The sequence below is a fragment of the Muntiacus reevesi genome, chromosome X, assembly GCF_963930625.1.
Source record: "Muntiacus reevesi chromosome X, mMunRee1.1, whole genome shotgun sequence".
NCBI classification, from domain to species: domain Eukaryota; kingdom Metazoa; phylum Chordata; class Mammalia; order Artiodactyla; family Cervidae; genus Muntiacus; species Muntiacus reevesi.
Genome location: NC_089271.1, coordinates 126,110,181 through 126,133,932, shown reverse-complemented (window position 1 = coordinate 126,133,932; position 23,752 = coordinate 126,110,181). Strand labels below are relative to the sequence as shown.

The 23,752-nt window shown below is 38.2% G+C and overlaps 1 protein-coding gene across 3 annotated transcripts in view; it reads right to left on the bottom strand.

Moving 5' to 3' along the window:
- TENM1 (teneurin transmembrane protein 1) overlaps window positions 1–23,752 on the bottom strand; it is a 612,361-nt gene that overhangs the window by 295,657 nt on the left and 292,952 nt on the right. For 2 of the 3 annotated variants that reach the window (XM_065915017.1, XM_065915018.1), the window contains exon 6: window positions 9,376–9,528. In XM_065915017.1, coding sequence (XP_065771089.1) covers window positions 9,376–9,528 — 153 coding nt within the window. The remainder of the gene's footprint in view (window positions 1–9,375; window positions 9,529–23,752) is intronic. The other variant, XM_065915019.1, reaches the window with a different exon arrangement.

Sequence of the window (23,752 nt, the reverse complement as noted above, 5' to 3'; positions counted from 1 at the left end):
TCAAACAAAAATGAGATATCACCTCACAACTATCAGAATGGCTATCATCAAAAAGTCTACAAATAACCAATGCTAGAATGAATGTGGAGTGAAGGGATCCTTGTACACTGTTGGTGGAAATGTAAATTGGTGCACACACTGTGGAAAATAGTATGGGGTTGCCTCAAAAAAAATAAAAATTAAACTATCATATGATCCAGCTATCCAGCTCCTGGGTATATAAATGGAAAAAATGAAAAGTTACATGCACCCCAATGTTCACAGCATCTTTACTTACAATGATCAAGAAATGGAAGGAGCCCTACTGCCCATCAACAGATGATTGGCTTCAGATGTGGTATATACACATATATTCCACCATATACACACACACACAATGGCATATTACTCAGCCATAAAAAGAAAAAAATATCACTGTTTGCAGCAACATGGATGAACCTAGAGAATATTATGCTTCGTGAAACAAGTCAAACAGAGAAAGACAAATACTTGTATGATGTAATTTATATATGGAATCTAAAAAACAATACAAATGAACACATATGGAAAACAGAAGCAGATTCACAGATACAAAAAACAAACTAATGGTTACCAGTGTGGAAAGGGAAGTAACAAATCAGAAATATGGGGTTAAAAGATTAAATAGATAAGCAACAAAGATATATTGTATAGCAAAGAGAATTATAGCCATTATAATAAGTTATACTGAAGTATAGTCTGTAAAAATACTGAACCACTATGCTGTAAATGGCAATCCACTCCAGTATTCTTGCCTGGGAAATCCCATGGACAGAGGATCCTGGTGGGCTACAGTCTATGGGGTTGCAAGAGTCAGACATGACTTAATGATAAACCACCACCATGCTGCACACAACTATTTAATGCTGTATATCAACTATACTTCAATAAAATTTTTTAAAAAATGCAGAATGCTACAGAGACAGGTAAGAAGATTAAGTCTGAAATTAAGTAATGATGGCAGCTAGAATGTTTTGGAAAATAGACGTTAAGGATAAAGCAAGAAAAAACTGATAAAACATGGTGGATATGGTCACTTTTTATATTGGTTGTGGGACTAGAAAATGGATAACTACAGATGACTATTCACACGGGGAAGACATGGTAATACATGTAGTGGGAGAATAAAATGTCTAAAAGGAATTACAAGAACAATAAAATAAGATAAAAAAATACAGTGCAGAAAATGGCACACAAAAAAAGTGCTCTTAGGGAAAGGATACCACCCTTAGCATTGAGATCTTTAATCAGGACAGCTGTTACTTAAAGAACTGGCCTTGAAAAAGGAACATTATATAAAAAGAAAAGACTCAAGGGTGCTGAGATAACAGAGAAAAAAATTAAAAAAAAAAAAAAAGACCCAAAGAAGGGTTCTGAGATAACAGTAAAGACATTGGATTCTAATCTCAGTTCTGCCTGTAGTTATGTCTACTATGCAATGCAAGTCACTTAACCTTCTTGCACTTTCCTTTTCAACTATAAAACAAGGGTAACAATAGCTGCTACCTCATAAAACTGTTATGCGGATAAAAGACATTAAAGTATTTTGAAATTGTAAATGCTTTCTAAGTGCAGATGATTACTGTTAACGTACATGTCAAAGACTGAAACTTATAATGCGGAAAACTGGGAATTAACTATTTGAATTACAACAGAATTCTTTGCAAGTACTTTAAATGGAAAAACATGGTTTACAAATTTTATAGACACACATTTCAACCACTTTCCAGGAGTAGATGCTCTTTTGCAAAAATGGTCAAGTTTTACTTGGGATGGCTAATTGTTCTTCATTTATTGCATAATTTGAATTCACTGACTCGTAAACAGCTAGAATGGACCTTAGAGACAAGCTTGTCCAACTGACAAATGAAATCTTAGCTGGCAATTGGAAATACATAACAGATAAAAGCCTTATCTATTTCTAATTGTCAGGTAAGATTTTATTTGCAAACAGTATTTCACTTCCCATGACCCCTCCCCCACCAAAAGGTTTATGAGCTGAAGGGGAGCAGAATTTGCCACCTCAAAATATTCCTCTTTGGCATAAGGATCACCATGAGTTGATTATTCTTGAGAAACAGCAGACATAGGAAAAGATCTGACAAGTGAGTAGGACTTACCCTTTTATAAGAGACCCTTTAGCAAGTTAAAAATGACAAGTTAAAAGTTATCCTTTGCAAGACTTATAAGGGCAATCTCCATTTGTATGGGTATCTCCCCCTCTCTGGGCTTCCTAGATGGCTCAGTGGCAAAGAACCCGCCTACCAATGCAGGAGATGACAGAGACCCGGGTTCACTTCCGGGTCAGGAAGATCCCCTGGAGAAGCGCATGGCAACCCACACCAGTATTCTTGCCTGGAGAATCCCATGGACAGAGGAGCCTGGCAGGCTACAGTCTATGAGGTCGCAAAGAGTTGGACACGACTGAGTGACTGACCACACAAGCACTCATTCTCTTTACCAGGAAGAGAAGGGTAAGTCTGAATCTTTAGAAGCTCTGATCAGAGAAGATGACTTAAATCTGCATAAACCAAACTATTTACTGTGCTTTTCCTAATACCCTCCCTTGACTGACTCCCCTCACATCTTTTGTCTTCATATGACTTAGGTCATTTTGGAGAGTTGCTCAGTTTTCCTGGGTATCTCCCATGAATACAGGAGGAATACATGTTATTTAACTTGCTTGTTTTTCTCCTGTTTATCTTTCTTTTTATTACAAGGGGGTCTCATCCAAGAACCTAGAAGGGTAGAGGGAAAATTATTTTTCCTCCCCTGCAAAGCCAACTCCCTTTTCTTTTTCCAGAGGAGAAATTGGAGCCTAGAGAGGTGAAGCTACAGTCACAGTTTAGTCTTGGCAGAAGCATCTTCAAGACAGGCTGTAAACTGTGTCATATTAATCAGCTATACATTGTGATGTCAGGTGGGACTTAGAAAGCATCACCACGAACAAAGCTAGTGGAGGTGATGGGATTCCAGCTGAGCTACTTCAAATCCTGAAAGATGATGCTGTGAAAGTTCTGCACTCAATATGTCAGCAAATTTGGAAAACTCAGCAGTGGCCACAGGACTGAAAAAGGTCAGTTTTCATTCCAATCCCAAAGAAAGGCAATCCCAAAGAATGCTCAAACTACCGCACAATTACACTCATCTCACACTAGTAAAGTAATGCTCAAAATTCTCCAAGCCAGGCTTCAGCAATACGTGAACCATGAACTTCCGTATGTTCAAGCTGGTTTTAGAAAAGGCAGAGGAACCAGAGATCAAATTGCCAACATCTGCTGGATCATCAAAAAAGCAACATCTATTTCTGCTTTATTGACTATGCCAAAGCCTTTGACTGTGTGGATCACAATAAACTGTGGAAATTTCTGAAAGAGATGGGAATACGAGACTACCTGATCCACCTCTTGAGAAATCTATATACAGGTCACAAAGCAACAGTTAGAACTGGACATGGAACAACAGACTGGTTCCAAATAGGAAAAGGAGTATGTCAAGGCTGTATATTGTCACCCTGCTTATTTAACTTATATGCAGAGTACACCATGAGAAATGCTGGGTTGGAAGAAGCACAAACTGGAATCAAGATTGCTGGGAGAAATATCAATAACCTCAGATATGCAGATGACACCACCCTTATGGCAGAAAGTGAAGAGGAACTAAAAAGCCTCTTGATGAAAGTGAAAGAGGAGAGTGAAAAAGTTGGCTTAAAGCTCAACATTCAGAAAACTAAGATCATGGCATCTGGTCCCATCACTTCATGGGAAATAGATGGGGAAACAGTGGAAACAGTGACAGACTTTATTTTGGGGGGGCTCCAAAATCACTGCAAATGGTGACTGCAGCCATGAAATTAAAAGACGCTTGCTCCTTGGAAGGAAAGTTATGAACAACCTAGACAGCATATTAAAAAGCAGAGACATTACTTTGCCAACAAAGGTCCATCTAGCCAAGGCTATGGTTTTTCCAGTGGTCATGTATGGATGTGAGAGTTGGTCTGTGAAGAAAGCTGAGCAGCGAAAAATTGATGCTTTTGAACTGTGGTGTTGGAGAAGACTCTTGAGAATCCCTTGGACTGTAAGGAAATCTAACCAGTCCATCCTAAAGGAGATCAGTCCTGGGTGTTCATTGGAAGGACTGATGCTGAAGCCGAAACTCCAATACTTTGGCTACCTCATGCAGAGAGTTGACTCTTTGGAAAAGACCCTGATGCTGGGAGGGATTCGGGGCAGGAGGAGAAGGGGACAACAGAGGATGAGATGGCTGGATGGCATCACCGACTCGATGGACATGAGTTTGAGTAAACTCCAGGAGTTGGTGATGGACAGGGAGGCCTGGCGTGCTGCACTTCATGGGGTCACAAAGAGTCGGACACGACTGGGTGACTGAACTGAACTGATACATTGTTTACATGGTTGTACAGTCAGCAGATGTTGATTAGCAAATATCTTAGTTCTCTTTCTTCAACTTTGCAGAGGTAGGTTTTGTAGGATGAACATAAAGGAAATTTCAATTGTAAAGGAGATAAGGGCTCTCTTTATTTTCCTTTGGACTTCCATGGTGACTCAGCTGGTAAAGAATCTGCTTGCAATGCAGGAGACTTGGGTTCAATCCCTGGATTGGGAAGATCCCTGGAGAAGGGAACTGCTACCCACTCCAGTATTCTGGCTTGGAGAATTCCATGGACTGTACCGTCCATGGGGTTGCAAAGAGTAGGACACGACTGAGCAACTTTCACTTACTGTCCTTTAGTTTTTGGTCTCTCCACCCACCCTTGTCATTCCTGGTGCTCTATCTGGGCATCCAACCCACAGGAATTCAATCCCCTCATCTACCCAATAAACTTTCTCCACATTCAAATTGCTACTGACAATGCTGGATTTTACCTCAGCCTTATGCTCCTGGAGTACAGAGCTGATTAAGGGATTCCCCCAAGCTTTTCCTTTCAGATGTCCTTCCACCCTTTTATGCTTTAGGAAGTGGCTTACCACAAAACAAATATACAGAAATAACCAAGTTGAAAACCTTTTTGCCTATGACTTATTAGATTAAAGCTTTCTGTCCTTTCTTTCTCAGGACTCCCACAGAATTGTATACGACTCCCTTGTTTACACAGATCTTTCCCTTCTGGCTGGAACCTGTTGAAAGGCCAGATACAGATTCTTCAATTTCCCAATCTCTCTCATAAATAATTAGCTGAGATTAGAACTATTTGTTTCTCTTCAACTGGATAGACACAGAAAAGATTTCCTGTTCATTTGAGTGACGGAGATTTCCTGAGTACAAAACAATTCCGACTGTAAATCATGTATTCCTCCTATAAGTCGTGGGCAAAACCACCTGGCCCACACACTCTGATCTTTGAATCTGGGGTGCTGTGTCTATTGCTATGGCCTCAATAAAATAGCTTTTCTTGTTGGCTCAGTTTTGTCTTGATACCCCCTTAGAAAACCTCTTTAGCAATTTATATGTTTTGTTTGTGTTACATCATTACAATAACAGATGAAAAAACAAAAGATATAGAACCAGGTGTCCTTGGTTCTAGTCCCAGTTCTCTCTTTGTGTTCTCGACCCTTTGGGACCTCAGTTTCTTCATCTTTAAATACAGATGTTGGATTTGATGATCTTTATGATTTTAACATTCTGTATCTGTTGATAAATTACACTGCAGTTATTCGTAGTTCAGTTTATGTACATTACATGACTCAGGTCTGGGAACAAGTCTTTCATTTGTTTATATCCCCTTCTTTGTTTAAACCAGTTGTTACATAATATTTATGAGCTAAAGAGAATGAGTTATGACTAATTTGTTAGCTTCTAAGGTAGTAGGGCCTGTTTTAGAATAATACTTTCAATACTACATTACTGAAAAATGGTAACTGATTTTTCTGGTAGATTCCAACATGTGGTTGTGACTTATGTCTTCTTTTCGAAATTAAATTTAAATTATTCAAATACATTTCAAAAAGAAAATTCTAGCACACTAAATGTCTATAATCAAATATTCTTTTTTTCTTCCATTTTGAAAACTAAGTGGTAAGAAAATTCTTTCATCTCCTAATGAGAAGCAGATACACACAGCTACTGTTAATGGGGGACCAATTCCAATAGAGTTTGATTATTTTTAAAGTGCCATTCTACCTATACATGCCTTTGATGATGAAGATGATGAAAATTTAAAAATAATAGATGCTAAATTGGTAAGTAAAGAGAGATCAAACTTTAAAGAGAGAAAACATCTAAACGCTAGGGAGGACATCATCTGAAATGAAAAAGTTGATGTCAGTTTGAAATCAGGATCTATAGTAGCTAGTAGGATGCCAATAAACTCAAGGTAACTTTCCAATCATTTGAGCCTATAATAATTATTTTTCTAAATTAAAAAAATGCTTAACACTGTGCTCTATGCTTTTCATCCATTGTCTCACTTACTCTTAAAACCACTATATGAGACAGTTACTATTATCATCACCCTTACGTTGCAGATGAGGATACTGGTTCAGCAAGGCATGTGTGCATTCTAAGTGTTCAGTCGTGTCTGACTCCTTGAGACCCTATGGACTGTAGCACGCCAGGCTCCTCTGTCCATGGACTTCTCCAGGCAACAATGCTGGAGTGGGCTGCCATGCTCTTCTCCAGGGGATCTTCCTGACCCAGGGATTGAACCCGAGTCTCTATGTCTCCTGCGTTGGCAGGCAGGTTCTTTATCACTAGTGCCACATGGGAAACCCTGGTTTGGCAAGACTGTGTTACTTAATTGCCTGAGGTTAGAGAGCCAATAAATGACAAAATCAGTCAGTATTCAAAGCCAAATCTGACTCCAGAGTCCAGGCTCTTAACTACAATGCTATATTGTCCAGTTCTCTAGGAGAGTAAAGAAAACAATGTAAAAAGAATGATCTGGTTTTCAAGTTTATATTAAGACATGTTTTTAGAACTGTATTTATGGGCTTGTGTGATGTCTAGAAAATTATAAACAGATACACTGACCATTTGAAAATACCCTTACATTATATTACATCTTCTGCAAGGATTGGTTTAGTATACACATGACATTATAAAAGAGGCACTATGTTTTTACTTGGTAAGTAATATGCAGTAAAGACCTAATACGGCAGGACTATGATGTGCAGTTCTTATTAAGGTTTTGTTTAGACTTTCATAAAAAGTCAGTGTAAGATAATAACTTGGGATATATGGCATCAACCTTTAATGATTTTTCTTAATAAGTATTAAATTGAAATTGCTTTGGGCTGCTTCTTGTTGTAACTGAGCGTACACTTAAAAACATTTTTCATTTATGAAACTTGTCACAGTACATTAAAATAGAGGTATACAGAGTTTGTCCATAGGGTCACAAAGAGTTGGACACGCATACAGAATTTATCTAAAATATATCATGAATAGACACTGAGGTTCTGCTTTCAGTGTGTGAAATGTTTTTTGTGATTTTTATTTACATTTCATGTGTGAATTTCAGTAGAATGCAAAAGTTAAGAGACAGATCTCTGCAATCAGACCACCAGTTTCTAGCTTTGTTACCTTGGGAAAATTACTTAAACTCTCTGTGCTTAAATTTCTCATTTGGAAAACGGGGACCACAGTGTTACTTTCATGATATAATACATGTTAAGTGAAAGTGAAAGTCGCTCAGTCGTGTCTGACTCTTTGTGATCCCATGGATTACACAGTCCATGGAATTCTCGAGGCCAGAATACTGGAATGGGTAGCTATTCCCTTCTCCAGGGGATCTTCCCAACCCAGGGATCGAACCAGGGTCTTCTGCATTGTAGACAGATTCTTTACCAACTGAGCTTTCAGAGAAGCCCTACATATTAAGTGTCTGGAATAATTTTTTGGCACATGGTAATTTTTTAATACAATTTAGTCATTATCATCATTGTCAAACTATTTTTTTGGAAAGGACTATAGAAACCTGAATTAGAATAAAAAAATGAATATCCTTTGATGACAGCTATGCGATAACCTGTTATTTTTTTACCAAACAGATAATTCATGATTTTTAGTGTGCCTGGCAAAACCTAGACATATGATGCCAAGTGGTGGCTCTTATATTTGCAGATATAAAGGAATGAAATAAATAGTAGGAGAGAAGGTAAGGGAGAAAATATCCAAGCTCAAGTGTATTCAGACCCTTTCCTCTGCCTACTGTGACCCCTGTACTACCCTCAACCCCTCTCAGCAGCAACAATGAAATTGCTGGGAAAGGTCAGCTCAGGCTAGAAACAGTAATTCTAAGGAAGGACATAAAGCAAACTGCATTGTGAATTGAAAACTAGAATAAACCATAATGTTTTTCTGAACCCTAACCATTAATTTTTAACTGAAGCATAGACCAAAGCAAAGTTCCTTTTTAAAAAGCAAAGAAAAATAAAACAAGACCCCAAAATAACTCCAAGAAAGGAACTAAAAACACAAGCATAGTAATCAGAATAACCATAAAAATCTATTTTCAACTAGTGAACCAAAACTGATTTTCTACCCCTAAAAATTATAAGCTTGTTAAGGGTAGGGTTTGAGTCATTCATTTATTCATTTGTTTATATTTGATCTAAAAATATTTTTAGGGTAGTAGTGATTATACATTTTGTTTGCAACTTTTACTTTTGGAACTGATGTACTGATATTTTACATGGCTCTTCTATACTGTATCCTATATCAAGACAAATCAAAAGAAATCACAATGTAAATTTCCAATATTTGAATTTTAAGACTAAGATAATTTAGCATGAAACAAGATGTTCAGACTGCTGGTACTATGATATTTATTGTAAATAAGTCAGGTGGTTCAAACTTAGGTTGGTTAAATTTAACAATTCTATGCTCAAAGTGCTTTTTTCTTTTCCCCAACTAGGAAGAATTCATGTTTCCCAATGAGGAAACAATTCATATTCCCCCACATTGACATAAACATTCACCCTTGTATCACACATAGAAGGCATTTTCTTATTATAAACAGAAGAAATTTCCATATACTCTTTGTAAAATGTTATATATAAATGCTCAGCTTGAACACAGAGAACCTAATCAAAATCCCACGTTGCTTCAGGGTAGCTATATGTAAAATGCAATTTCCATTGTATTGAAACCTCCATCCTGTAAATATTTATCTATTTTGAAAATTGCCAATATATTTGAAAAGTTTAATTGGTTTATACTCAAAGCAAGAGAAAATCTCTTTTCACAAGACATTTACATATACTTATTCTGTACATGTAGAGTATTTCTTTTGAGTGATCATGAAATTTAATGTGAAATGAAACCATTCCAGATTTGGTGCTAATGACCAAAATAGAAAAAAAATAATCAATAATCAATCAATATTTTGATCGGTACCTTTTTTCTCTGATTTATCGGAAACTTTTCCTCCAATTGGAGAGTAAGTAGTATCCATGGATTCGGTCCCTCTGTTCCCCTTGCTAACTCCATTTTCATAGAGCTGTCCTTCAGCGGGTTGCAACTGCCAAGTCAGGCCGAACAAATGTACTGCTGCAAGAAAACAAGCCATAGAAGATTAATTAAATAACTGATGATATTATAAATAATACAAGATTAAGTGGTTATTAAATCATGTTGCAGAAGACTATGTAATGGCATGGGAAATATTTATGATGCATCAAATGAAAAACATCAGGCTACTAAACAGTATGAATAGCATGATCTATATCGTGTATGTGTGTGTGTGTGTATGTACATATGTTGCTGTCTGGAGAAAGGGTTGAGAGGATATACTGCAACATATTAACAGTATGGGGGGTTATGGAGGAGTTTAATTTTCATCTTTATGATTTCTGTATTGTCTATATTTTTACAATGAACATGTGTGATGTTTGCCATTTGGGGGAAAAAAAGAAATTTTTGTTTTAAAAGAAATATTTTAAAGGAACAATAGGGTAAAATTGGCTTGGTTGATCAGGGATGGTTTTATGAAGGAAGTAGGATTTGAGATAGACTTTGAAGGATATGTGGGGCAGGTGTCAGGAATGGGTGGGGTGAGGGGGCAGGCTGAACAAAATATGACTTTGTAAAGCACAGGATGTATTTGAGGCAAAGAAAGTTGTTGGGGTTGATTGAAGTTTAACTATGTACAGAAGTTAGTGGAAATTAAGGCCAGAACAGTAGATAAGGGCCATATTGTAGAGGACATTGAATGCCACCCTTAGCTATTTGGATTCAATTTACTGGGCAACTGGGAGGCACTGCCATTTTCTGAATAGATGAGTAATAGGATCAGTTTTCTTTAGGAAGATTAATTTGATAGCAATGAGGAGCACTGATGGTTTTTAGGCAAATAAATGATATCATCAGAGCACCCTTTGTAGAATGATAAATCCAGTAGTAATGTGGAGAAGGATGGATCGGAGGCCTAAAGTTCTGGCAAGAACACAAATTGGCATGGCATTGTAATAATGTAGGTGAAAAATGATGAGTGCCTCATGTAGGGTGGTGGCTGTACGAATGCAAAGAAGGTGATTCTTTAAGGAGAAATTGCATAAACATCATCTCAAGATTTGGCAACAAGCTCTGTGTATGAGTGGGTGGGTGTGTGCTTGCACTAATGTGCACATGTGTAGGTGTGCTGGGGATGGGCATAGGAAAGAGTGACGGAAACCAAAATGATTAAGGTTTTGAACCTGATAACTGAAAGCATGGTGGAACCATTAACAGAGTTAGGGATTTCACACTTAGCTTAGTACTAGCTACAAATAGTTGGTACCAGATATGTGTTTATTAAATGCTTACTAAGTGATCTGGGGAAGGGAGGAGTGATGGGAGGAATATGTGTGCATGCATGCTAAGTTGCTTCAGTCATGTCCAACTCCTTGCAACCCTATGGACCGCAGTCCGCCAGGTTCCCCTGTCCATGGGATTCTTAAGGCAAGAATAGTGGAGTGGGTTGCCATGCCCTCCTCCAGGGGATCTTCCTGACTCAGGGATCAAACCCACATCTCTTATGTCTCCTGCATTGGCAGGCAGGTTCTTTACTACTAGTGCCACTTGGGAAACCCCAGGAGGAATATAATGAATTCACATTTGGAGATGCCAGGTTCCAAGGACTGAAGGGTTATCTTAGAAAGTCATGTCAGACACAAGGGTTTGAAATTCTGGAGAAACATAAAGGCTAGGAAAAGACTGCAGAATCAAATATGCACATAGGCAATAGTTGAAGTGAGAATGATTGAGATTACTGAGTGAAGAGAATATTAGGAGAAAATAGTGCCTAGGACAGAAGGTGGGGTAATCCTTTGTTTTCTCACTGCAATTTTCAACGTCAACCAAAAGGGAAAAAAAAAGTTTATCTGATCATAAGCCATCTCATATTTTCCTTTTTGTTCCTAGGCGGTCTGATAGGGGCTAATTTATGTCTAACACAAATATATAGCATATGAATTAACAACCAAGAACAGGAAAGCTAGCCAGATAGCCTATTTAAAAATCATTCATCCACTTTGAGTTGAGCCAAAGAGATTTCTAACACCTACCTTCTAATTTATCCTTAAAACTTTTAAGCATTTAATTGGTTTCTACCCTTTTATTTGGATTAAGGCCAGTACTGTCTGATGGATTTCTCTTGCAATTATTGGAAACAACTGAAACTCAGATGATGCTGGTTCTGAATAAGGTACAGGATGGCATGCTAATAGAGCTCTATTAGGACATCCCTGAGATTTCCTTGTTCAAAGTACAGTTGGTTTAACATACTCGCTCCAATTAAAAGTATTCATCAGCTTTATAGAAAATTCAGTCTACTCAGTCCCCAAATAATTTGAATATGATGGATATTAGAAGTTACATTGAAAATGTGTTTGACTGTCTTGGTTCAGATATTTTTTTTGAAATTAGATGGGTCATAAAGAACAAAAGGCATAGTACTTTTCAGTTTGAAGATCAAGGGCTATTTTATATACTTTATTTAAGGTAAGCTGGTTTCTTGAAAGGGGCTTCCCTTGTGGCTCAGCTGGTAAAGAATCCACCTGCGATGCAGGAGACCTGGGTTTGATCCCTGGGTTGGGAAGATCAACTGGAGAAGGGAAAGGCTACCCACTCCAGTATTCTGGCCTGGAGAATTCCATGGACTGTACAGTCTATGGGGTCGCAAAGGGTCAGACACGAGGGCACTTAATGAGAGAGAAAATACATGTGCTGAGAATCATTTCAAAATAACAAAATAAGGTTTAATTTTTCATCATAAATTAAATGAACTGCTTCTAGCCAATCAAGACGGATAAAGAGGTATGCACAATTAGTCAAATACCCTTTGAGGGTGGTAAAACTTTATAATTCTTTTTTAGTTTAGTTGTATCTTTTCTAGGTAACAAGTTGTTTGTAATGTACATTTGCATGAATATCTAATGAAAGTGACTTGCTACAGACTATGGGTACCATGGCAAGGCTATGGGTTTCTTCTCTCCTCCAAACTGAACTTCCACATACTGAGACGTGAAAAGAAATCAAAGAGAGCATTTATGTGCAGAAGCAACTCTAGTATTTGAGTTCTGTTAGAAATAGTATTTTTTTTAACACTAAGACCAATGTATAAAATTATATTGAATTTCAGGATATACTAACACACCCACGGGAAAGATATGGCAGTACTTCTATTATGGGGATGTATTTATTGATTCATTCAACAAGTATTTTCAAAGCATATGCTGGGTACACGGGGAATGTTGGGAATACAGGAAAAGGTAATAAACAGTCATGACTGCAAAGGTATTGGTTGACAAATATGAATGTTGGATATAAACAGCCAACATAGCCTGTTGAGCATATTGGTTGCATATCAGCCTTGGATACCCAATGAGGAAGATACATAGTCCTTAGCTTCTAGTGGATCACCATCCAGATCTATGTTACATATTTATAGCCACACTTTAAGCAAGTTCCCCAAACCCAAGTATAAACATTATGAGTCCACTGGTTAGAAGTAAGGGTACAACCAGTAGTGAACAAACAGGGCAGTGTTAAGTTATATTCACATATTGATTCAACAAGTACTTCTTGAATGTCTAGCTTGTACCAGGCACTGTTTTTCTATTTATAGCAGTGAATAAAAAAACAAAAGCTCTACCCTCCCACAACTCATGTGAGTAAAATAATACCCATCGGTAACAAGTGCTATAAAGGGAAAAAAAATTAGAGTAGTCAGGAAAAACCTCTTGAAGTACGTAATATTTGAACCAAGATTTGAATGAAGTGAACCCATATGAATATCTAGTTAAAAAACCTCCAAGGAAGAAGGAAAAGGAATTACAGAAAGCCTTGAAGTCTTATATAAACTATGTGAAGAACACTAAGGAGTTCAGTGTGACCAGAGCTCAGGAAAGAGAAGAGTGGTAGGAAAACTCAAAAACAGGATTAAAACCATAATCCTGTTATCTCTGTGCTCTAATATACTTCACAAACTGATCACCAATAAACTACAAGTTATTGTTGTTTAGTTGCCAAGTCACTCTTCACGACCCTATGGACTGCAGCATGCCAGGCTTCCCTGTTTATCACTACTATCTCCTGGAGTTTGCTCAAACGCACATCCATTGAATTGGTGATTTCATCCAACCATCTCATCCTCTGTCGCCCCCTTCTCTTTCCCTCAATCTTTCCCAGCATCAGGGTCTTTTCCAATGAGTCGGCTGTTCTCATCAGGTGGCCAAAGTATTGGAGCTTCAGCTTCAGCACCAGTCCTTTCAATGAGTATTCAGCGTTGATTTCTTTTAAGATTGACTTATTTGATCTCCTTGCTGTCCAAGGGACTATCAAGAGTCTTCTCCAGCACCACAGTTCAAAAGCATCAATTCTTCAGCACTTGCCTTCTTTATGGTCCAGCTCTCACAACTGCATGTGACTACTGGAAAGACCATAGCCTTGACTATACAGACCTTTGTCGGCAAAGTGATGCCTTTGATTTTAAACACACTATCTAGGTTTGTCATAGCATTCCTTCCCAGAAGCAATCGTCTTCTAATTTCATGGCTGCAGTCACCATCTGCTGTTCTGCTGTGAGTTTAGAGTCCAAGAAGAGGAAATCTGTCACTGCTTCCACCATTGCCCCTCCTATTTGCCATGAAGTGATGGGACCATATACCATGATCTTAGTTTTTTTTTTTTTTAATATTTAGCTTTAAGTTGGCTTTTTCACTCTCCTCCTTCACCCTCATCAAGAGGCTCTTTAGTTCCTCTTCACTTTCTGTCATTAGAGTGGTATAGAAAGTAATAAAACTAAATCACACAATGCCAGAACATTTACCTATAAATGAGCACTACTGGTTATAGTATATCTAATACAATGACTCCTGACTTCAAAGTCAAAATTCTTTTTCCTAAAGACATATATAAAATATATAAAAATATATAAACTCAATGAGTAGAGTTGGACACTACCCAGATCTCTCAAGAAGTACCACTCCAATACCTGCACTACCCTGAAATTCAATGTCTGGACAGAATGTGTCTGCCTATTCAGATATTCTAGGAGTAACGTCTTTTCAGTTGATTAAGAATGGCAGTTCCTAATGCTCTCCCCACAAATGTTCCTTAGTGCTGAGTCCTGTAGATTTTATAATTCTTATCCTTCTTGTTTTATCCAACTGCAAAAAGCTATGCTCTGAAATTATAAATTTATTACAAAGTTAAGGTAACAAACGGAGTATCTCGCTGTCCCCAATTGTCAAACTCAATCAAGCATCTTGGCTCTCAAGGCAGGCTGACTTCATAAGAAGCACTTTTTGCATATTTCTATAGGCTGAAACCCCCAAGTCTCTCTGCAGTTATTTCTCTGCCCTCTGTGTTAGGACGTTGGCCTTTGTTTCTCATAATTAAGACTGATGATGTCTAGTAATGCTTATAATCAATAATACTTCCCCATTCCAATCCCCTTTGATAGGCAAATATACACTTATAAGGGAGAGACTGCAGAAATGCTTCAAAAGTAGATATAGGAAATGCATGCTGAATGACCTAGGTCTGTACCATAATATGGCAGCCACAACATGGCAATACGTGTCTACCAAGCATTTGAAAAGTGATTAGTCAGAGTCAAAGACTTAATATAAAGGAGATAATGTAAATTATCCAATTAATAATTTTTGTATTGATTACATGCTGAAATGTTAATATTTTAGATATATATTTGATTACATCAAAATTTATTTAAATTAACTCCACCAGTTCCTTATCACATTTTTAATGTGGCAATAATAAAATTTAAAACTCTATATGTGGTTTGGGTTGTATTTCTGTTGGACAGTGTTGATCTTGACTATATAGGGCATTTCACAAAGTGGTATGGTCTTTCTGTTTCCAAAATGTGTCACAGAACTTACCATGCTATATTGAGGATACCTACTTATATGAATGCCTCATAATTTTAAGCACTGACAGGACAGGTACCGTGTCTTCTTCATCTTTTTGTCCCTGGTCCCTAACTTGGCACCTGGGAGTCAAGAAGTACTCTTGCTTATACACGCTGATAGGTCTATAAAGTGGTAAATTGCTTTTGGAAAGCATTTTTGCGATTACTATTGATTGTCTATCAAAATTTATACTGGGAATGTTCCTTGACCAAGGAATTCTACTTCTAGGAATCTGCCTTAAAGAAATAATCACATACAGACCTACATTCCTTAACTGCATTTTGCTTTATTGTGTTTCACAGATATTATGATTTTTAAGAATTGAAGGTTTGTGTCCAGCAAGTCTATTAAAACCATTTTTCCAACAGCATTTGCTCACTTTGTGTCTCTGTGTCACATTTTTGTAATTCTCATAATATTTCAAACTTTTTCATTATTATTATCAATATATTTGTTGTGGTGATCTGTGATCAGTGATCTTTGATGTTACTACCTTAACTGCTTTGGAATGCCATGAACCATGCCCATATAAGATAGCAAACTTAATTGACAAATGCTGTGTGTGTTCTGACTGCTCTACTGGCCATTCCCCCATCTCTCTTGCTCTCCTCCAGCCTTCCTATTCCCTGAGACACAGAAATGTTGAAACTGGACCAGTTAACCCTACAATGGCCTCTGGGTGTTCAAGTGAAAGGAAGAGTCACACGTTAAATCAAAAGCTAGAAATGATGAAGGTTAGCAAGGAAGCCATGTTGAAAGCTGAGACAGGCCTCTTATGCCAGTTAAACAAGCTGTGAATGCAAAGGAAAAGTTCTTGAAGGAAATCAAAAGTGCTACTCCAGTGTACACATGAAGGATAAGAAAGTAGAACTGCCTTATTGCTGATTTGGAGAAAGTTTTTAGTGGTCTGGAGGATCAAACCAGTCACAACATTCCCTTAAACCAAAGCCTCATTCAGAGAAAGGACTCCCCTTTCATTCTGTGATGACTGAGAGAAGTGAGGAAGCTGTAGAAGAAAAGTTTGAAGCCAGCAGACGTTGGTTCATGAAGTTTAAGGAAAGAAGTCATCTCCATCACTTAAAAGTGCAAGGTGAAGCAGCGAGTGCTGATGTGCAAGCTACAGCAAGTCATCCAGAAGAGCTTAGTTAAGATAATCATTGATTGGGAAGACCCAGAGGAATCGGGGGGAGAGGGAGGTGGGAGGGGGGATTGGGATGGGGAAAACGTGTAACTCTATGGCTGATTCATATCAATGTATGACAAAACCCACTGAAAAATTAAAAAAAGAAAAAGAAAAAGAAAAGATAAAAAAAAGATAATCATTGAGCTGCCTACATATTAAACAACAGACTTTCGAAGTAGATGAAGTGGCTTTCTGTTGGAAGAAGGTCAATGCCTGGTTTCAAAGCTTCAAAGGACAGGCTGACTCTCTTGTTAGGGATTAATGCAGCTGATGACTTTCAGTTGAAGCCAGTGCTCATTTACCACTCTGCAAATCCTATGGCACTTAAGAATTATGCTAAATTCACCCAGGCTATGCTCTATAAACGGAACAGCAAAGCCTGGATGACAGCACGTCTGTTTATGACATGTTTCCTTGAATACCTTAAGCCCACTGTTGAGAACTACTGCTAAAACAGAAAGATTCCTTTCAAATTATTAGTGCTCATTGACAATGCATGTGGTTACCCAAGAGCTCTGATGGAGATGTACAATGAGATTAATGTTGTTTGCATGCCTCCTAACACAACATCCATTCTGCAACCCATGAATCAAGGAGTCATTTCAGCTTTCAAGTCTCATTATTTAAGAAATACACTTCATAAAGCTACAGCTGCTATAGATAGAGGTTCCTCTGATGAATCTAGGCAAACTAAATTAAAAACCTTCTGGAAAGGATTCTAGATGCCATTAAGAACATTTGTGGTTCATGGGAGGAAGTCAAAATATCAACATTAAACAGGAGTTTGGAAAAAGTTGATTCCAACCTTCTTGGGTGACTTTGAAGGGTTCAGGACTTCAGTAGAGGAAGTAACTGCAGAAATATAAAGGTAGAAATACACAGAGAACTAGAATCATAAGTGGAGCCTGAAGACATGAGTGAATTGCTGAAATTTTAAGCTAATACTTTAAAAGAAGAGGCATTGCTTCTTATGGATGAGCAAAGAAAGTGGCTTCTTGAGATGGAGTCTACTCCTGGGGAAGATGCTGTAAAGACTATTGAAATGACAACAAAGAACTTAGAATATTACATAAACTTAGTTGATAAGGCAGGGAAAGGTTTTGAGAGGACTGACTCCAATTCTGAAAGGAGTTCTACTGTGGGTAAAATGCTATCAAACAGCACTGCATGCTGCCGCGAAATCATTTGTGAAAGGAAGAGTTACTCCCTGAAACAAACTTTATTGTTGACTTATTTTAAGAAACTGCCACAGCCACCCCTACCCCTAGTTCCACCACCCTAATCAGTCAGTAGCTGTCAACGTGGAGGCAAGACCATTCATCAGTCAAAAAGTTTATGACTTGCTGAAGGATCAGATGATGGTTCTAGCAACGAAGTATTTCTCAATTAAGGTATGTACATTGTTTCTTTTAGACCAAATGCTATTGTATAATTAATATAAAACATTACGTTATCAACATAACTTTTGTATGCACTGAGAAGCCAAAAAATTCACGTGACTTTTTACTTAAAATCTTCACCCTATTGCAGTGGTGTGGAACTAAACTCACAATGTCTTTGAGGTGTGCCTATTCCCAACTCCAATCTAATGTAGCCATCCAGTTCACCTGATGGGGGAGGAAAAAAAAATAACTCAGAAATCAGTGTGAAGTTCACAGTCCAGAGGAAAAGCTCACTAAAGACTGACACCTAATTATAGGATCACAGAATGCTTCCCCTCCCCCACAGTTCACTACCACATCAGTTCAGTCCAGTCACTCAGTCGTGTCCGACTCTTTGCGACCCCATGGAATGCAGCACGCCAGGCCTCCCTGTCCATCACCAACTCCCGGAGTTTACTCAAACTCATGTCCATTGAGTCAGTGATGCCATCCAACCATCTCATCCTCTGTCGTCCCCTTCTTCTCCTGCCTTCAATCTTTTCCAGCATCAGGGTCTTTTCTAATGAATCAGCTCTTCGCATGAGGTGGCCAAAGTATTGGAGTTTCAGCTTCAGCATCAGTCCTTCCAAGGGATACCCAAGACTGGTCTCCTTTAGGATGGACTGGTTGGATCTCCTTGCAGTCCAAGGGACTCTCAAGAGTCTTCTCCAACACCACAGTTCAAAAGCATCAGTTCTTTGGCACTCAGCTTTCTTCACAGTCCAACTGTCACATCCATACATGACCACTGGAAAAACCATAGCCTTGACTAGAGGGAATGTTGGCAAAGTAAGGTCTCTGCTTTTAAATATGCTGTCTAGGTTGGTCATAACTTTCCTTCCAAGGAGCAAGCATCTTTTAATTTCATGGCTGCAATCACCATCTGCAGTGATTTTGGAGCCTGCAAAAATAGTCTCGCACTGTTTCCACTGTTTCCCCATTTATTTGCCATGAAGTGATGGGACCAGATGCCATGATCTTAGTTTTCTGAATGTTGAGTTTTAAGCCAACTTTTTCACTCTCCTCTTTCACTTTCATCAAGAGGCTCTTAAGTTTCTCTTCACTTTCTGCCATAAGGGTGGTGTCATCTGCATATCTGAGGTTATTGATATTTCTCCCGGAAATCTTGATTCCCGGTTTTACTTCATCCAGCCCAGCGTTTCTTCTGATGTACTCTGCATATAAGTTAAATAAGCAGGGTGACAATATACAGCCTTGACGTACTCCTTTTCCTATTTGGAACCAGTTTGTTAGTCCATGTCCAGTTCTAACTGTTGCTTCCTGGCCTACATACAGATTTCTCAGGAGGCAGATCAGGTGGTCTTGGATTTCCATCTCTTTCAGAATTTTCCACAGTTTATTGTGATCCACACAATAGGACTACGCTTTGGCATAGTTAATAAAGCAGAAGTAGATGTTTTTCTGGAACTCTCTTGCTTTTTCGATAAGCCAACGGATGTTGGCAATTTGATCTCTGGTTCCTCTGCCTTTTCTAAAACAGCTTGAACATCTGGAAGTTCATGATTCACCTACTGCTGAAACCTGGCTTGCAGAATTTTGAGCATCACCTTGCTAGTGTGTAAGATGAGTGCAATTGTGCAGAAGTTTGAGCATTCTTTGGCATTGTCTTTCTTTGGAATTGGAATGAAAACTGACCTTTTCCAGTCCCGTGGCCAATTCTGAGTTTTCCAAATTTGCTGACATATTGAGTGTAGCACTTTCACAGCATCATCTTTTAGTATTTGAAATAGCTCAAATGGAATTCCATCACCTCCACTAGCTTTGTTCATAGTGATGCTTCCTAAAGTCCACTTGACTTTGCATTCCAGGATGTTTGGCTCTAAGTGAGTGATCATACCATTGTGCTTATCTGGGTCGTGAAGATCTTTTTTGTATAGTTCTATGTATTCTTGCCACTTCTTCTTAATATCTTCTGCTTCTGTTAGGTCCCTACAATTTCTGTCCTTTATTGAGCCCATCTCTGCATGAAAAGTTCCCTTGGTATCTCTAATTTTCTTGCAGAGATCTCTAGTCTTTTCCATTCTATTCTTTTCCTCTATTTCTTTACATTGATCACTGAGGAAGGCTTTCTTATCTCTTCTTGCTATTCTTTGGAACTCTGCATTCAAATGGGTATATCTTTCCTTTTCTCCTTTGTTTTTCACTTCTCTTCTTTTCACAATTATTTGTAAGGCCTCCTCAGACAACCATTTTGCTTTTTTTGCATTTATTTTTCTTGGGGATGGTCTTGATCCCTGTCTCCTGTAAAATGTCATGAACTGCCATCCATAGTTCATCAGGCACTCTGTCTATCAGATCTAGTCCCTTAAATCTATTTGTCACTTCCACTGTATAGACATAAGGGATTTGATTTAGGTCATACCTAAATGGTCTGGTGGTTTTCCCTACTTTCTTCTATTTTAAGCCTGAATTTGGCAATAAGGATTTCATGATCTGAGCCACAGTAAGCTCCTGGTCTTGTTTTTGCTGACTTTATAGAGCTTCTCCACCTTTGGCTGCAAAGAATATAATCAATCTGATTTCGGTGTTGACCATCTGGTGATATCCATGTGTAGAGTCTTCTCTTGTGTTGTTGAAAGAGGGTGTTTGCTATGACCAGTGCCTTCTCTTGGCAGAACTCTATTAGCCTTTGCCCTGCTTCATTCTGTACCTCAAGGCCAAATTTGCCTGTTACTCCAGGTGTTTCTTGACTTCCTGCTTTTGCATTCCAGTCCCCTATAATGAAAAGGACATCTTCCTTATCCATTCATCTGCTGATGGGCATCTAGGTTGCTTCCATGTCCTGGCTATTATAAACAGTGCTGCGATGAACATTGGGGTGCACGTGTCTCTTTCAGATCTGGATTCCTCAGTGTGTATGCCCAGAAGTGGTATTGCTCGAAAGAACAGCATGTATATTATCTGTGGTGAAACAGACCACCAGCCCAGGTGGGAGGCATGAGTCAAGTGCTCCGGCCTGTTGGGCTGGGAAGATCCAGAGGAATCGGGTGGAGAGGGAGGTGGGATGGGAGACCGGGATGGGGAATTCATGTAACTGTATGGCTGATTCACATCAATGTATGAGAAAACCCACTGAAAAATTAAAAAAAAAAAATTAAAAAAAAAAAAAAGAAAAGGACATCTTTTTTGGGTATTCGTTCTAAAAGCTCTTATAGGTCTTCATAGAACCATTGAACTTCAGCTTCTTCAGCATTACTGATCGGGGCATAGACCACCACATCACTAAAGGCCTATTTACAACAGTTCTTTTTATCCAATCAAATCAAACCAATTAAATCTCATCAAAATGTAATCTCATCAAATCCCTACTTAATAGCCTATGTCTGACTTCAGTCATGGCTGACTGTGACCCCATGGACTATAGCCTGCCAGGCTCCTCTGTCCATGGGATTCTCCAGGCAAGAATACTGGAGTGGGTTGCCATGCCCTTCTCTAGGGGATGTTTCTGACCCAGAAATTAAACTCATGTCTTTTATGTCTCCTGCACTGGCAGGCTGATTCTTTACTAATAGCACCACCTGGGAAGCATGCCTATATGTGCCTATAGGCCTATGTACAAGGAAGTTCAGAGTAGTATTGTTAATATAATGACTCTGTTAATATGGTTAAAAAAATCTACCAATATATCCATCTATGAAAGACTGATACACCCATAATATGAAACCCTATGTAAGAATGAAAAAGACTGATACTAAGAAACTATGAGATGAGAGGAGACATGACAATTAAATGCACTGTGGTATACTAGATAGGATCCTGGAACAAAAACAGCAAATAGTGGAAAACTGAAGAAATCCAAAATAAATGAGCTAATAGCATCATACTAATGCCAATTTCTTAAATTTAACAATGGCACTATGGTTATGCAAGATGTTAATATTGGCAGAAAAAGTGATAGGTTTATAGAATTCTGTGCTGTATTTGCAACTTTTCTGTGAAGTCTCAATTTGCTTCAAAATAAGATGTCCCCCCCCAAAAAAAAGAGAGAGACAGAAAAAGGAGTGACTCAGTGGTGTGTTTTCTAATGGTTTACAAGAGCCAACAGTGTACATTCCTTCCCAATTCCTCCTTCAATGACTTCACACCGGTATTGGGTGTATTAACACTGCAGGAATCAGCAAATGTTGCAAATCAAGTTTTGTTTTTTTTTTAAACCCAGAGAGCTGGTTGTTAAACATTTATCAACACACCACTAGATGACCTATATGCACTGACATGGAAAGAGCTCTAGGATTTATATAAAAAATAATGTAGAACAAGGCACATCCAACTAATGACCCTATGTAAATAAAAGGAAAGGTATTTCTATGTATATGTAAATACATGGAAAGAGAACTGGAAGGATTAATACCAAATTATTGATCTTTAGAGTGGGGAGCTGGGGGAAGTCAACATTTTCATAGTATTGTTAGAATCTTTTACAATGATACTGTATTCACATACTGTTATACAATAAAAAATAGGTGCTCAACAAATCTTTTTTAAGCTGAATGGATAGATGCATTGTTTTATTCCATCTCTTGTATTTTTGCTTTCTGTCTAAAGTTGAGCTTTTCACAACATTTAAAAGCATCAGAACAATTCGGCAATTAAATATGAATAACCCCAAATGCATCAAAAGATAAAATAGAACTCTTTTGATTGAAAGGAACTGGGAGTACAAAAGCCTTGTCCAAAAGCTCCACAGACATATTTTGAAATGTAATGGCCTAAAAAATTAGCCTCAAAATAACTGATCAGGAAAAGTTGGATGCTGGTAAGAATCTTTTTAGGCAATTAAATTTACCGGCATATCTTCACAATGCCAGGGTCAAAAGGTATGAACACTTCCATGTTTTTCTGTATCTCTTGGTGTTTTGTGTCCACTGTCTTACTCTTACAGGGCTTTCCGAGTGGCTCAGTGGTAAAGAATCCACCTAAAATGCAGAAGACCCAGGTTCAGTCCCTGGGTCTGGACGATCCCCTGGAGAAGGGCATGGCAACCACTCCAGTATTCTTGCCTGAAGAATACTGGACAGAGGAGCCTGGCAGGCTACAGTCCATGGGGTTGCAAAGAGGCATGGCTGAGCAATGAGCACAACACACACTCTTACAGATAATATTCCAATCCCCTTAATAACAAGGGAAATAGAGCTTTGGTAATGAATATACAAGTAAACCTTTAAATTGCAAGATTTGCAAGGCAAATAAAAGTCTGCTTTCAGGAAATTCATCTTGTATCTCAAACTGCACACATATTCAGCCAAGCAAGCTATAATTTTTTTATTGCAAGAATTTTTTGGTGTTATCTTTGAAATTTGGCCAAATCAATTTATTTAGAAAATACGAAATATATCTTATAGATAAAAGTCCTGCCCATTATAAATGCTCTCATGTTTCAAATCATGCCAAGGCAAAAGCATGTGTTATTTTTCAATATAATTTGTTTTTCGTTTTTTGTAAAAAAAAAAAAAAAAATTCCCACTAGCTCCCTTATATATCTTGCTTCATGTTCCTTCAGGCTAAGGACTGCTACTGCTTTTGTACTTTACTACCAAAGCTTGTCAAAGCTACAGATCTACTTGTATGTTAAATAGTTCCCTTCCTGAAAAATATACCTGGTATATTACCCAGATGGTGACCCCTGATGACTTCAGGCTTTCAAGTTCACTCCTGTGAGAAGCAATCTCACCAGACTGATACTTCAGTGGACATCATGTGAAGCGAGAGCTTCTACAAGAGGGAACATCACTGCA